At 33.0% G+C, this 16741-nt stretch overlaps 1 protein-coding gene across 1 annotated transcript in view; it reads right to left on the minus strand.

Moving 5' to 3' along the window:
* LOC140433947 (retinal guanylyl cyclase 2) overlaps positions 1-16741 on the minus strand; it is a 518935-nt gene that overhangs the window by 127094 nt on the left and 375100 nt on the right. Inside the window, exons 14-15 of the mRNA XM_072521918.1 lie at positions 13542-13806; positions 1630-1822 (exon numbers count right to left, since the gene is read on the minus strand). Coding sequence (XP_072378019.1) covers positions 1630-1822; positions 13542-13806 — 458 coding nt within the window. The remainder of the gene's footprint in view (positions 1-1629; positions 1823-13541; positions 13807-16741) is intronic.

Here is a 16741-nt window from a genome sequence, read left to right on the forward strand (position 1 = left end):
CTACAAACAAATGGTTTGTATCGCTAGCACATACTGTAGTATTAAAAACAATCTGCTTGTGTCACATAAATATAAGGTATTTCTTAATTTCTATTTTATTTTAATTTAACCCAAGTATGTTGTAGCAAATATTATTTATGTTTAAGAACCACTGACAGAAGGAAGCCAGGTAGGGTGGTTAGTGGGCATTAGTACTTAAGCTACCCTCAACACAAAAGATGGATTAGGCTACGTAGTAAGAAGTGATGTTTATTTAAATACAAGTTTGCAAATAAGTATGGCATCGATGTTTTGCATTTACCCTGTACAGACTAGTCACTTTGAGACAATCTATAGTATTGCGGCGATTAACCCTTAACTGGTGACACGGCGTCTTCCAGACTCCTTGCTTCACTTACATCGTCGTTTCCGTCGGAAAATTTAAACATCTGTTAAGGAACACAATTCAGCATAAATTGTGTTAGTTAGGTAATTTTTAATTTTTCGTATGTATTTTTTCATGTTAAAGCTAAATACCTCAAAAGTGTCACACTAGGCTAAGTTTTTCTGTAATTTTTCATCTGTTAAAAATACCTATTTTTTATACACAACAATGTGACTTGTTCCATGTAATGCTTTTTGCTCTGCGCTTTTATTATTACAGTCGTATAAATACGCTTCAGACGTCTTAAAAAACAACCCTTGCGACGCGACGTGGCGTATTGTTACATGGCGCTGCTTTGTTAACGTGTATCACTTCAGTTTAGTTACAAACCACTTGTCGAGTAAGAAACATGCATGTACAGCACGACCGGATTCACTTTGTATTTGAGATTTGGATGCGCATTGGTGCTGACGCTCGGTAACAGAGCGATCAGTCGCAGACTAAACGTCGAGAAGCAAATGTAATTGATCTACAGATTGGTACAGTGGGTGAAATAATTTTGAATATAGATTTTAAATCGCTAGTAAAACATAAAGTTCTAAGCGCACAAGTCGTGAAATAGTAAATAATGTATTAAATTTTATAAAATTAGAAGCGGAGCGTGGTGACCCATTAGTTCCTCTGTCACAAGTATACAAACTCGTTACACAAGCAGTTGGTATTAGTCTGGGAACGATAATCAACATTGTAAAACAAAAAATATTGAAAAGGGGGAAGTTTTGTCATTTGAGACAAAACATAACCAAAATTAAACTTCGAAAAAATTTAAGTTAGATGATGTTGATTCGAGAATATTTCGAAGACAAATTCACAATAGGTATTTACAGGAAAAAACAGCACCCGCTCGCAAACGCTTACATCTAAAATTTAAGATTTGCGATTTGACGGCGGTAGAGAGAGTTTGCGTCTAATTATACATGATATGATTTGGGTTTTCGATGGCCCACAATTCAAAATAATTAAAAGTTACTTATGGAGCGACATAAAATTTGTTTAATATTGGCACCTTGTGTTTTTGATAGCGTGAACATTTGACCACCTGTCAAATATATAATATGACAGTAAAAAAGTAATATGACAGAAATTATTTCCAAAAAAGCTTTAAATTTTCTATAAAGTCATAGTTCATTACAAGGTATAACATTTTCGATATCACCCTAATTTTTCACAGTTGAAATAGCGTTAAAAAATGATTTTTAACTGACCTGTTGATTCCATTCTTGAGGCAGTGTTAACGGTATCACCGAAAAGGCAGTACCTTGGCATTGTCAATCCGACCACTCCAGCACAACATGGTCCCGAGTGAAGTCCTATTCTTAATCTCAAAGGAGTTCTTGGTAGATGCCTTATACAAAAGCGACCGCTTTGATGAAGTAAATCTAGTGCCATTGTTGCTATCTGAAACAAAATGTTTAGTTTTTAAAATAGTTCTATAAAGAACACTACCTGTGTAAGTGTAAAATGGATACAGTTGTCATTGCTGAGGCTTAGATAAGTATACCTATGTTGTATTAGCAGTCTATTTATTGCAAATATTAATACTTGTCTTTAGTTCAAACTGGAATAATAACTTGACGATCAACACTGCTAGAAATGAGAACAAGGGACATGATCATTAAAATAGCAGCTTATTTCTTATTATAGTTCCCTGTTTTTTATTGATACTTGAATATCATATTGGCTTCTTCTTATGGTACCCTATCCAATTAGTGAATGTTGGCGACAATTCTGGTATACTCCTCTCGGTCTTGTGTGGCTAAAGGGTGCATAGGCATCGAGGTTTGTCCAGTCCCTTATGTTTTTAAGCCATGAGTATTTCTTTCTTCCGATGCCCTGTTTTCCTTTTATCTTCCCTTCCATAATAAGCTTTAAGAACTGGTACTTGGAATTTCGATATATATGACCCAGATAAGCAGTTTTTTTTCTTTTTATTATTGGCAGCAATTCTCGTTCTCTGTCCATTCGGTTTAATACTTCGACATTTGTTGTGTGATCTGTCCAGGGAATTTTAAGTAGTCTTCTAAATACCCACATTTCAAAGGCCTCAAATCGGTTCATCACATTGGCCTTAATGGTCCAGGTTTCTACACCATATAGCAGTAGGGAGTAAATATGACATTTTACAAAGCGAAATCGAACCGTTAGGTTAAGGCTGCTGTTGCTTAGCAAGGTAATGTCAGCATTGCCTTGCTTAAAGCAAGGCAAGGTCATATTAGTAAATGCTGTTCTGGCTTGCTCAATCCTGCTACGTATCTCTATGTCTGGATCTAGGTCTTCAGTTATATAACTACCGAGATATCTGAACTTGGGGACCTTTTGGATGTTCGTATTGTTTACTCTTATATTTAATTGCATATTTCGTGTTCTGCTAACCACCATTACCTTCGTCTTGTCTATATTAACCTTCACGCTGAGTCGTTCTCCTTCAGTGTTTATTCTATTTATTATTCGTTGTAGCGCTTCTTGGCTATCAGGTATTATGACTGTATCATCAGCATAGCGAAGATTACTAATAGTCTGTCCGTTGATTTTGATTCCATCTTCAGTGTCATGGAAGGCTCTATTGAAAATCGTTTCAAAGTAAAGATTAAAAAGGAGAGGTGACAGAACACAACCCTGTAGTACACCTTTTTTGATTGAGAAATATGATGTAGATTCCAGTGCTACTCTCACAGATGCCATTTGATTCATATAAAGGTTCTTTATGATTTTAAGGTCATTCTCATCTATCAAACGTTCCTGGAGCAATCTTACTAATTCTGAATGATTAACACAATCGAACGCTTTCTGGTAATCTATAAAGCATAAGAATACATCTTTTTGCTGATCTCTGCATTTCTGAAGTAGGACAGTTAAGTTATAAAGTGCTTCTCTTGTGCCAAATCCTTATCTGAAACCGAACTGTGTGGGGCTAATGTCTCTTTCACATCTGTTGTATATTCTTGTGTGAATTATCTTTAAGAAGAGTTTTAGGACATGGCTCAATAGACTGATCATTCGGAATTGGTCGCAACTATTAGCGTTTAGCTTTTTTGGGATTGGTATAAAGGTTGACTGAAGCAAACCCTGTGGTATTTGACCGGACCCATAAATGTCATTAAAAAGATCTACCAAGGCGTCTATATTGTCTTTACTCAACATTGTTGGAACCTCTATGTATATGTCGTCTCGGCCTGGTGCTTTTCCCCATTTGCTCTGTTTGATTGCTCTTACAACTTCTGACTTTAATATTTTGGGGGAGGGTTCACTTTTATATTCACTTTCAGAGTTTCTTCTAGTGTTGTCTGAGTATAGTTGCTGTGTATAGTTTCTCCAATGTTGAAGTAGATCCTTGGGATCAGTAATTAATTTATTGTCATTCACAACACTGTTAAGACTGCAAGGTTTTTTATGACTTGTCACTTCTTTAACGAGTTTATGTACCAATTCCTCCATTTGCACACCGGTCTAGCAGCCACTGTTCTTTAGATTTACGGCACTCTGTTCGTATTTGTCGATTAATCTGCTGATGTTTGGTTCGGTCTTTGTTTTTAAATGATCTGCGGTCGTCAATCATTGATAATATTTCGTCAGTCATCCAATTCTTCTTTTTGTACTTTTGGGAAGCGATCAGAAACTTGGTGGTGGTTACGATAGCTTTTTTAATACAATTCCATTTATCTTCTATACTGGCCGGTTGTTTGGATCTTGCCGCGATATCCGCCATTGCTTCTTTTTATTTTTCCTGTGACTTTAATTTAACGTTAGGTTGTTATAAGCTGTTTACATTGGCTATCATGACTCTATTGGCAGCAGCGGATGAAGCCGATGTTACGTATTATCGTCTTACTGTTTTTAAGTCATGCTGTACTTTTTCTACGAGGACGACGTTTACCTTAGATCTTTTCTTATATTATGAGATGCAAGAGTTCATAATTTTTATAGTACCTTATAATGTGACCGAAGTTTTTTAGCTTAAGTTAAATGTGTCGATAGCAATTAAAGTAAATTGTATACCCAAGCTTAATCAAGCCATTCAGAGCGATGCTGGGAATATTTATATTCCACTATGCATCAACAATTTACCCATATAAATTACCATCATTCTTGTACTCATTGCGTCGAGTAAGGACGATAAATATACGAAGACGGTTGTGTTTCGATTTAATTTAAGTCTCTTACCACTCCCTAACACGTGTTTCTGGGTCTACCCGCCATCAGATAGAGTTTGTAAGAAGACTCAACCTAAATCAAAACGCACCGACTACTTTGGCAATTATAGGAAAAACAATTACCAAAGTATGCTACTAGAGACCTCTAGTGAGGAAATATGAAGTTAAATGTGTCGATATATACATATTTTCTCACTAGAGGTCTCTAGTAGCATACTTTGGTAATTGTTTTTCCTATAATTGCCAGAGTAGTCGGTGGGTTTTGATTTAGTTTGAGTCTTCTTACAAACTCTCTCTGATGACGGGTAGACCCAGAAACACGTGTTAGGGAGTGGTAAGAGAATAAAATTAAATCTAAACGCAACCGTCTTCGTATATTTTTTTAGCTTACTTTGTTATTTTTGTTTCAAATGAATAATAAATAGGTTATTTACCACTTTTGTGTAGTTTTTTTAACTTTACATGAATTATTAAATGTTTAATACGTTCGTGAAATATTTCAGGGAGCCACTTTTTGCCTGCAAGGGTATTTGAGAAATTGATTGTGAATTTACATAGCATACGAGTAGAAAAATATTGATACACAAAAGACCTAAAATGTGACAATTAATGGTAAAAGAATTTGGGGAAATTTCAATATAGTATTTCAACTTATTTTCGTTAAATTAACCATTTTAAAACACATCATCACATGTGAATAACACAATATCTCTAATTTGGTTCATTAACCATTACTTTACACCAGAGTAATTTGCCTAGTTACAATTTTATTTATTTACAATTGTATTTCATTTAATACAATAATTGTTCTATTTCACTTGTTTTAACATTTACAACGACGCATTTAGGGTATGGCAATGTTAATCTATTTTAAAATCTGTCATACGAAATGTTTTTAGAAATATACATAATTTGTTATGCAAATACAATAAGTAACGTAGAAATCCGAACACCCATTATAAATCATTATATTGAATATATTTTGTATAATTCAGGGGTATTCAGGGGTATAAATACAGGGTAGCAAAATAAACAAAATATGAAAATTTCAATCGTACTAAAATAATTTACAGGGGGAAATCAATTAAATGTATTGTTAAACAAGTTTAGGTTAGTAGAGTTACGTTTCTGCAGCTAAAACTGCGGGAAGAATAACGAAAACAAATCGTTCAAACGACAAGTCTATATGTTGTTTGTTTGTTTGGGTTTATATCACTGCGGACACTAAATCCATTCGCCAGTCTTACAATTTTTACTCATTTTTAGGACTGATCTCTAATATATAACTTTTTTTTTGGTAATTTGTTTCTAGTTTTTTTGTCCATTAGGTGCTTTTTAGTTATTTATACAGTGTGTAAAAGCCAAATGGAATAAATTCATTATTTAGGTTACTGTACATACTTATGAAAAATCCCGAAACACGTCAAATTTAAATTATAACTTGACATTCTTTAACGTGAAAATGTAACCCCTACCTTCAACCCCCTTAGAATGACAGGTACAACCTCCAATTTTTAAAATAGGAAGTATAGGCTTGTGATATATCGTTTAAAAGGTCTTTTCATTCTCCATTCAAAAATGTTGTCGCTTTCAAGTTTATTAAGATTAATTAAGATAAAATAAATTAAAATCATGTGGTTACCGAAATTCGCTACAATACAATCAAAAACTAAAATGTAATGCAAAACGTAATAAAATGTAGAACACGAAAAAGAACTATGAATGTTAATGAAGTAGATGTTCAAAATGTTCACCGCGAACGTCTTGGCAACATCCTAATCTCAAATAAAACTGTCTTCTAACATTATTTAACATAACAGGCGTGATCGACCTAATCGCAAGCGTTATTCGTTCTTTTAAGTAATTTAAATCAGAAGGTTTAGTTTTGTAAACATGGCTCTTCACATATACCCATAAAAAGAAATCTAATAATGTAAGATTAGGTGATCGCGCTGGCTATTCAATCGATCCTCGCCTTTACTGCCGGACATTAAGTTGGTAATGTGGTGGTGCTCCATCCTGCTGAAACCATATCGTATTCGCTGAAACTTGAGGGTTTCCTGGATCAGGATATAAATTTGCCAACGTTGGAATGACATCATTTTGAAGTAGTGCCAAATAATTGTTGCCATTCAAGTTGCCCTTAATGAAAAAGGGACCAATGATATTGTTCCCTAAAACCCCTGCCCAAACATTAACCTTTAGAGGGTATTGAGTGTGTTCTTCTCTCATCCAGTGAGGATTTTCCGTGGCCCAGTAGCGGCAATTTTGCCGATTAGCATGACCGTTAAGTGAAAAAGTACACTCATCAGAAAACATAACGTCTTCTAATTGGATAATATTGTTATCCAACATGTCCATCATTTGCTTACAAAAAAAAGTTCTCCTATCAAAATCGTCTTTCATGAGCTCCTGAGTAGGTATCATCTTATAGGGATGCAATTTATTTTCTTTTAATATGTTTACTATCGATGTATGGCTAGCATTGAATGTAGTAGATGCCTGTCTACTCGATGTATGTGGATTTTTCCTGAAACTCAAGCAACACATCTAATTTGATTTCATCACTCAGTGCATTGGCAGCTGCTTTTTTTATCTGCCTTACATGACCAAACTCGCGAAACTGCTTCTCTATTTTACTTATTGTTCCTTGGGATATAGGCGGTAAATTAGGAAATTTCTCATGAAATAGACGAGTTACTTCCTATTGTGTTCGGGTGTTATCTCCGTAACCAATCATTTGTAAAACTGTTATTTTATGCATTTCCGTTAATCTAACCATTTTTGAGAATTGAATTGAACGAACTTTTTACTTAAATTAAAATACTGACAACTTAAATAAAACAATTTACTAATGCGTGTTAAAATAACGTTGCCAAGGAAATTCCTTAAAGTTTTTTAATGGTTACCATCTAAAAACCACATTGCTATGGTTTTTGTTCACTTTCTCATTATCAAGACTTAAACGGGAAATAAGTTTTGAGTATATTTTAGCGAATTTCGGTAACCACATGATTTTAATTTATTTTATCTTAATTAATCTTAATAAACTTGAAACCGACAACATTTTTGAATGGAGAATGAAAAGACCTTTTAAACGATATATCACAAGAATATACTTCCTATTTTAAAAATTGGAGGTTGTACCTGTCATTCTAAGGGGGTTGAAGGTAGAGGTTGCATTTTCACGTTAAAGAATGTCAAGTTATAATTTAAATTTGACGTGTTTCGGGATTTTTTATAAATATGTACAGTAACCTAAATAATGAATTTATTCCATTTGGCTTTTTCACACTGTATATAAAATAGAAGATGAGGTCCTTTGAATTCCACAACAAACTTTTCTGCAGATAAAGTCTACATGAACCTCAGTTAATAAATTCAAATTGTAGATTGTCCCAATCAAATAATATAGTTCACATTAATGGAACTCCATCTACATCTGTTAATAATAATTTTAAGCATATAGTTAAGAAATCAACTCTGTTGATATACAATAGACGATTTACGGGTAATTCCAAGATAACTAGGTTATCTTGGATGTTAAATGCAATGTTAAACCAGAAAAAATAAAAAAAAAATGTTTTTTCTTTCTTGTTAAATTTGGTGATAGGCAAAATTAGTTTATTAGGAGACCACAAATATAGATTAGCAGTGAGGTTTTATAATAATTTTTGTTTGTTTTTTTAATAATACGATCGTAACATAGATGATATAGGCATATATTATTACTGATTAAATAAGGAAGTATAACCGAACACTAAATAAACGTAAAATTACTAAAAAGATATAGTTTATTTATATCTAAAAACAAATATTACATAATACGTACCCAATTAAAAATGGGCTTATAAATCTATAAAAATACTGATTTTGAAAAGTGATAACATAAGTGAGCTAAAGTAACATAAATGACAAATTTTGTTAAAACATTAAAAAAGCTTACTCAGCACCCCACAATAAAACAAATATTAAAGACGAGCAGTATTTATGTGGCTTCATTGAACTCTTCCCAGCATTCGAATACCATTATTCCCAACGAGATAACATAAAAAGAAAATAACTCTTACCAACTTTAAACATGTCACAAAAGACTTTAGAAAACCTCCCTCGCTGTTTATGTTTCCCAAAATTTTTAACATCAAGTTTAGTATGCATTTTCATGCACAACATAAAGATACTTGTCAAAAGTGTGACTAAATACTAAAACAAAATCACCTGATACTTTAGAAGAACGCAAAAACAGGATGAAAAAGTTGAATTGGAATTATACCAAAGAAAAACAGAAGTAGCTAAAAAAAACAAAAAGCAAAATGTAATTAAAGCAAAAAAATTACAGCAAGAATATTAGTTCCAGTCTTAAATATTCAGAAAACGCTTCCTACCTCTGAGTTAAATACAGGTGTAATTTATTATAAGAGACAACTGTGGACAAATAATTTGGGCATTCATGATAAAGTCACGGAGAGACTCATACTTCAAAGAGGTAGTGACAACCTTCCATAGAGGTATTAATCAGCCAACGAACAAGCAGAATTACTTATAAAGAGGAGGAAGAAGAAGATCGTGAAGTTACAGAAACAAGACATGTATATCTGGCCTCAAAATGTTGCGTCCTGAGAAACACAACAAATAGCTTCATGTTTAATAAACCATCTTATTTCCAGATGCGGCCAGAATCGAAATATAGAGGTGGCTTTAATGTTGTGCAATTACCTTCAAAAGTTCAAATCGTCACTCAAAATTTCGGGTCAATCAAGATTTTGGGCTGATTAAAAAGAAAACACCATGATTGAATTTTTTATCCCGGTGATTGGATTTGTATAATTCACGAGAAAATAGCATCTATATTAATATTTTAGACACTAGCCAGTCCAAAAATAAAGCAACAAAAATAAATTTTTTTGAAGCCTCAGGAGCCTGGTCAAAAATAATTTATTTCACGCCATGTTTGGTACACAGTATCAGGATGACCATATACAACTTTTTTTAAATAACGCGTTTAAGATTTCCCTAAAATTTTTTTTTGCTTTTTTTTGGCCTGGCCTACTGGTTATTGCCTAATCAAGTCATGCATCCTTATCTAACACATCTCTCGGTCTTGAATTGGTTTGAGAACTTCTGATCTAGTCGTACTGTTGCTATATTGGACTGGTACAGATTTTTAATAAATGTCACCAGGTGCATTGGTGTGCACCATTTCTATTAAAATAGACCACAGAATTATCCAGCTTACACAATCAAATGCCTTTTAATAGTCATCGAAGCATATCATCATAGGCAATTGAAATTCTCTAGACTTTTCAATGAGTTGTGTTAGGTTCAGGATTTGTTCCCGTATACCTTTACCCTTTAGAAAATGTAGATAGGCTTTTAATCTGTTTTTGATGATATGCAACAAGATTTTACTAGCATATGTTATTAGTTACAGTGTGCGGTAGTTTTCACGTCTAGTAGTAGTTCATTTTTTGTGTAGCGGGATATAAATTAAGGTACGCCAATCAGATGGCCATTTTCCTGAATTCCAAACAGCCACACAGATAGAATGGATGATATGTAATTCTTTGTTACCTAGGAACTGTAGTATTTCACTTGGTATTGAATCAATGCCTGGGGATTTATTTGTCTTTAGCGATTTAATTGCATCTTTGATTTCACCGACAGTAGATTCTTTAGGGTAGTCAGAGGGCCACTGATTTTCTGCTGGTACCTCGTTATTTCTATAAGTATAGCTCGCCACAGTAGTTTCGCTATATTTCCAAGATTTCGTCAGTATCGGTCTTTAGATTACCTTCCTTATCTATTAGTTTGATCTTCTGAAATAAATCTCTCGGTTCATTTCGACAGCCATGTTCCTCTATCTCTCTGCATATTTGAGATATGTATTCAGCTTTATCTTTGCGGCACTGTTTTCTGATTTCTTTCAATAACGCTCTGTATTCATCATTTGACCACATACAAAAATATAAATAAAATATAGACTTCTTTATAGCTCATACCGAACGATTGAATGTAATAGGGCATGAGCATAATCGGACACACACTCTAAGACTCACGACAGTGACCCTGCAGTTTAAAAAAACAAATGTACTGGCTAATTTATTGATAAGAATAAAAGCAAATAACAAAGAGGGGGAAGAAAAGGGGAATAGAATTAAATTATTGTGCTCAGTATGATCGCCAACGTTCGATAACCGGACACTGTTCTACAAAAAAAGCGTAAAAATTATATTCACTATATAATTACATTATTATGATGACGATAAGTTTCATATCTACTCTTTAAAAAGTATAAAAACTCCCGTCAAATTGAACATTATAAACAATATTATATATATATATATATATATATATATATATATATATATATATATATATATATATATATAAATAAAGTTTTATTTTGAGGTTGCAGTCATTAATAGGGCAGGAAAGTAAAACTCTTTGTTCTTTATTCAAGCTTTCGCAAAATTTATTTGCTTCTTCAGGATATGCTAAAATATGGTAACAGTAAATACAACGAAATTAGAACTAAATAGCATTGTATAAAACTAGTAAAAAAAAAAAAAAAAAAAAAAAAAAAAAACTTACAACATGAGGTTAATCCATTAAATTTTCAAATTTGCAAAACATTAAAACTTAACTTATTTTAAAAATTATACAGTTATGTAAGTACAATATTCCAATTTAATTTAATTTTGTAAAAATTCATTTTGACATTGATTGTTTGATTTATGTCAGAAAGACACTCGTTTCTGTTTATTATATTTTTTGTTGTTGATAACTAGCTCTTGATTGTTATTATGGTTACGTACAAAGTGGCGCCAAATATGAATATTTAAATTTTTTGAAATTCTAATATTTATAGTCAGAAAATCTAATATTGGAAAATTATAGTATTAATTTTCGTAAGACAGAATGTAATTATAGATATTGCTTAGTTTATCAATATCAGTTTTTTTATTAACGCATTGATATTTATTTATGCATACCATTTCTAAGAATTCTCTTTTATATGCATAAATAAATATCAATGCGTTAATAAAAAAACTGATATTGATAAACTAAGCAATATCTATAATTACATTCTGTCTTACGAAAATTAATACTATAATTTTCCAATATTAGATTTTCTGACTATAAATATTAGAATTTCAAAAAATTTAAATATTCATATTTGGCGCCACTTTGTACGTAACCATAATAACAATTAAGAGCTAGTTATCAACAACAAAAAATATAATAAACAGAAACGAGTGTCTTTCTGACATAAATCAAACAATCAATGTCAAAATGAATTTTTACAAAATTAAATTAAATTGGAATATTGTACTTACATAACTGTATATATATATATATACATCGGTTTAGAACGTCTTTCAACGTTGTCCGATACCTAAACACCATCTCTTCCTATCTTCGCAGTCGTTTGTTGTTAAATTTTCTAATCTGGGTCTTCCTCTTTTCCGTCGACCTATCGGTTGCCATTCTACTACTTTTTTGGGGAGTCTTGATGCTGGCATCCGTTGAACAGGCCCATACCACCTTTGCTGTTTCTTCTCTATATCTTGAATTATATTTCCTTCTATTCGCATACGTTGTTTTACTACATCATTTCTGATTCGGTTTAGTCTGGAAATACCTAAAGATCTTCTCATTGCATCCATCTTTACTGCTTCTATACGCTTTTTGTTCTTTTCACTAATTCTCCATGTTTCAGCGCCATAAAGAAGAGTAGTTTTAATCATGGTCTCATATATATTAAATTTCCTTCCTCTCGTTATCTCTTTACTCCACAGTATACCATTGAGACATCCTAAGACTTTCTTTGCTTGAGTGATTCGTTTTTCTATTTCCCGTGTATCAGTTCCTGTATTGTCAAAGGCAACACCCAAGTAGTCATAGCTCTGACAGCAGGAAATATATTGTCCATTTTCGAGGTCTATGTTATCTGACTCGTTTCCAATACAAAGATATTTGGTTTTTGTTGTATTGACATTCATTCCCCAGTCGTTATATTATTCTATCAGTTATCTAAGCATGTACTGCATGTCTTCCCTGTCGGTCGCTAGTACTACCTGGTCATCAGCAAACTGGAGTGTATATATACATTCATTGCTAAGCTCTATACCCATCCTATGCACCTTTCTTTTCCATCTTTCCAATGCTGCTGCAACATATATCTTGAATAAGGTTGGTGAGATACAGCATCCCTGTCGCAAGCCTTTTGTAACCAGGAATTCTTCCGTTAGATATTTTCCTATTTTTATCTGTGCATTTGAGTCTCTATATAGTTCTTGTACAGCATTTATCAATGTGTGGTTGATGTTAGATCTTTTCAACGTTGTCCACAATTTTGTTAAGGGGATGTTATCATATGCTTTTTGCAGGTCTACAAAAGTAATATGAGTTTCTAGATTCTTAGCCGATCTTTTTTCTATTATTTGTTTAAGACAAAATACGTTATCGGTGCACGATCTTTCTGCACGGAACCAGCTTTGTTCTTCCTCTTTATTGTGCTTATATCCTTCCTCGATCATATTTTTCAAAATTTGTCCATACAGTCTGCTCAGGGTGCTGGTTACCGATATGCCACTGTAATTATTACAATTCCTTTTGTCCCCTTTTTTGTGTATTGAGGACATGTATGCCGTTCTCCATTGTTCTGGATAAATAAACAATATTAAACTTAAGAATATTTAAAAAAAAGACATGTAATGAGAAATTTCCCAAGACTGTAATTATACCGTTAAGAATGTTTTTGTATAAGACATGCTGGTCAATTTTATAAAAATGTTGTTTTCAAAAACTGAAATATTATATTTCTCACATCATAAGTACTAAAGCAAACTTCAGGATATACTTTTATTTCATCCCCACATTATTAACCACGTTTCTTTGAATTCCGACAAGCTCGCTCTTACTATGACAACATATTTTCGTTTGATCTACTCGGTTTAGCTTACCTGTTCTGCATGATCGGGAATCCTCACTGGCAATCCTCCGACAACCATGTAAGCGTCTCCGATCGTTTCCACTTTATAAACGTTGTAGGCATTAATGGTGGCGTCGAAACACGTGTAAAGGTCGTTCAGGAGATCAACCACCTGAAATGGCGTTGAATGGGCAGAAATTGTCGTAAAACCGACAATATCAGAGAAGTATATCGTCACTTCTTCAAACTCTTCGGGGTCAACGGGCATGCCGAGTTTTAATTTTTCAGCTACATAACTGAAATAAAGAACCATTATTAATTAAAACAAACAATTGCAATTGGTATTCATATTTTTTATTAGGAAACCATTTACGATAACCAATTAATTTTAATAAGCAATCAAATTATACGGTTTAACCTTCAACGGTTTAACCGTTCAAAAATTTACAATAGATACTAAGGTGGGTGAAAATGCCCCCAAGTTTTTTTTTGAGATTTTGTGTTGCGCAGGAAGTATGTATGGTTTGTGTCTCAGCAAAGTATTACAGAAAGTAAGACTTTATTCTAATAATTTACCAAATAATTTAGTACTGGTCAAATATTATGTGTTGTAATTACGTACCCTTCAGATAAATAATATATTGAATTGAAAACTACCCTCTGTATCTGACCTTTCCCAGGTAACGTTCTGACATAAAGATAATTTTTGGCTGATAATTGCCTACTTCATGTTCTGGATTAGGTCTATATTTTTTGTTTCATTTTTGTACATTTTCCATACATTTCTAGGCTTGAGCTACTCTTCTGCCTCCTATAATAGAAGCCACAGTTAGAATGCAGTGTTTGTCTTACGGCGCGCAGCAATGCCGCTCATGTCGGCACAGTAGTAGGTGTGTGGTAGTTTGGCGGTAGACTGAGAAATCAGGACCGTACGCTCTTCGTTTTAAAAATTTTTTTCATTAATTTAACTGAGTTAAATAAGAGAATAAAAAAACAAATTAATTCTATAAAAAATGCCTGTATACATAAAATATCTATTTCTTCTTAACATGCCATACACCAAAGTGCGTAGGCGACTATCTCATTACTAGAATTCTGTTCTTGGCGGCGTGACACAGCTCGCCTGTATTGTGTATTCCTGTCCATTCTTTAATATTTCTTAACCAGGATAATTGTTTGCGGCCGGCTCCTCTCCTACCTTCGATCTTCCCTTGTAGGATAAACTGTGGTATTTCATATTTTGCTCCTCCCAATATGTGCCCAAGGTAACCAATCTTGCGTTTTTTAATTAATTTAAAGAGTTCTCTTTCCACGCCGGCTCTCTTAAGGACGTCATCGTTTCGAACTCTATCCACCCAAGGTATGCGCATCATTCTTCTTAATGACCACATTTCAAATGCTTCAAGTTTGTTGATAGATGTTTTTTTCAAAGTCCACGTTTCCATGACATAAAGCAAGATGGACCATATGTAGCACTTAACCATTCTGTAGCGTATTTCGAAATTTAGGTTTTGATTACATAGGAGCGGTCTGAATTTCACAAAAGCTTGTCTTGCCGTTTGTATTCGGGTTTTTATCTCTTGTTGTGGATCCGATTGGTCATTGATTGTGGTGCCAAGGTATTTAAAAGTTTTCACGCGTTTTATGCGATCGTCACCTATGCATATTATCGGGTTTTCTGGAGGGTTTCTGCTAATGAACATATATTTCGTTTTCAAAATGTTGATTTTGAGGACATATTTTTCACCTATGCTATTCACCCTATCAAGTAATAACTGCTGATCTTCCAATTTATCAGTTATAATCACTGTGTCGTCCGCATAGCGTAGGTTGCTAAATGGTATGCCGTTCACCTTAATGCCTAATTCCGTGTCTTCTAATGCTTCCGCAAATATATTTTCAACATATAAATTAAAAAGCATCGGAGAGAGCATGCAGCCTTGGCGGACACCTTTCCGGATTTCAAATTCATCCGTATATTGGTCTTGATCAATCCTCACCTTTGCCATTTGGTTCCAGTATAGATTCTGAATAATTCTGATCTCCTTCTGGTCAATGTTGGCCCTATGTAGTAGTTCCATCATGATATCATGTTTAACATTGTCAAATGCCTTCTCGTAGTCGATAAAGGTGAGGTAGACATCTTTTCGTTGATATAAACAGTTTTGTATTAAAGTGTTCAAACATAAAATTGCCTCTCTTGTTCCTAGTCCTCCCTTAAAACCGAATTGTGTTGACCCGCTAAGTTTTTTCTAGTATCTTGTACATTCTTGAGTGTAACTTCCTAAGGAAGAGTTTCAGCAGGTGACTCATTAAACTGATTAAGCGGTGTTCATTGCATTTTGTGGCATTAGCTGTTTTTGGGATCATCACAAAGGATGACTGCAGCCATTCTCGCGGAATGTAACCAGTATCATAAATTCTATTGAACATAAAATATCTAATGCCTTTTAAATACTTATATACATATATACAAAAAAATGCAAGTATTTTACCCTATACGATACGATATATATATATATATATATATATATATATATATATATATATATATATATATATATATATATATATATATATATATATATATATGTTATGATGTGTTTTTTGTTTGAATGATGAGCAATGAGTATTTTTAATAATATAGGGTTTTTATCGCGGTTCTCAAAGAATTAGCTTGTAAGTACTTTTTTAAATTATCTTTATTATAACTATTATGAAACACACATATATATCTAACCTAGTCAATGTAAATTTAAAATAAACTATCTTTAAACTGATATTCTTATAAAACTAATTAAATTCTATAGACAATCTAAAATTTAAACAAAATATCTTCAAAATTGAAATTGTTATGACACTAACTAAATTATATTAACAAAATTTTGTACCTTTCTTTCACTGAATGCCTAAATGAAATGTTTTCTACTATATAGATTCTAATCACCACTGAATGTCTTCGTACTTCAGTTATCCTTGTTTTTTGTGAAATTATTTTTTTCAATTATCAGCTTCTACCAATTTAAGATATAGTTTTCTTCACCAGCATTTATACACCACCAACCAAACCAGCAAACAGCATTTATATTTATTCTTCTTTTCAATATACCAATATCCACTTATTATAAGTTGATTTATACTAATCTCCAACCATAATATAATTTAATTTCTTCCAATATACTTTTTTTAATCTTCCTGTTGACATTCCTGTAATTCTTCCTAATATTCCAT

The sequence above is a fragment of the Diabrotica undecimpunctata genome, chromosome 2 (assembly GCF_040954645.1).
Source record: "Diabrotica undecimpunctata isolate CICGRU chromosome 2, icDiaUnde3, whole genome shotgun sequence".
Lineage (NCBI taxonomy): Eukaryota > Metazoa > Arthropoda > Insecta > Coleoptera > Chrysomelidae > Diabrotica > Diabrotica undecimpunctata.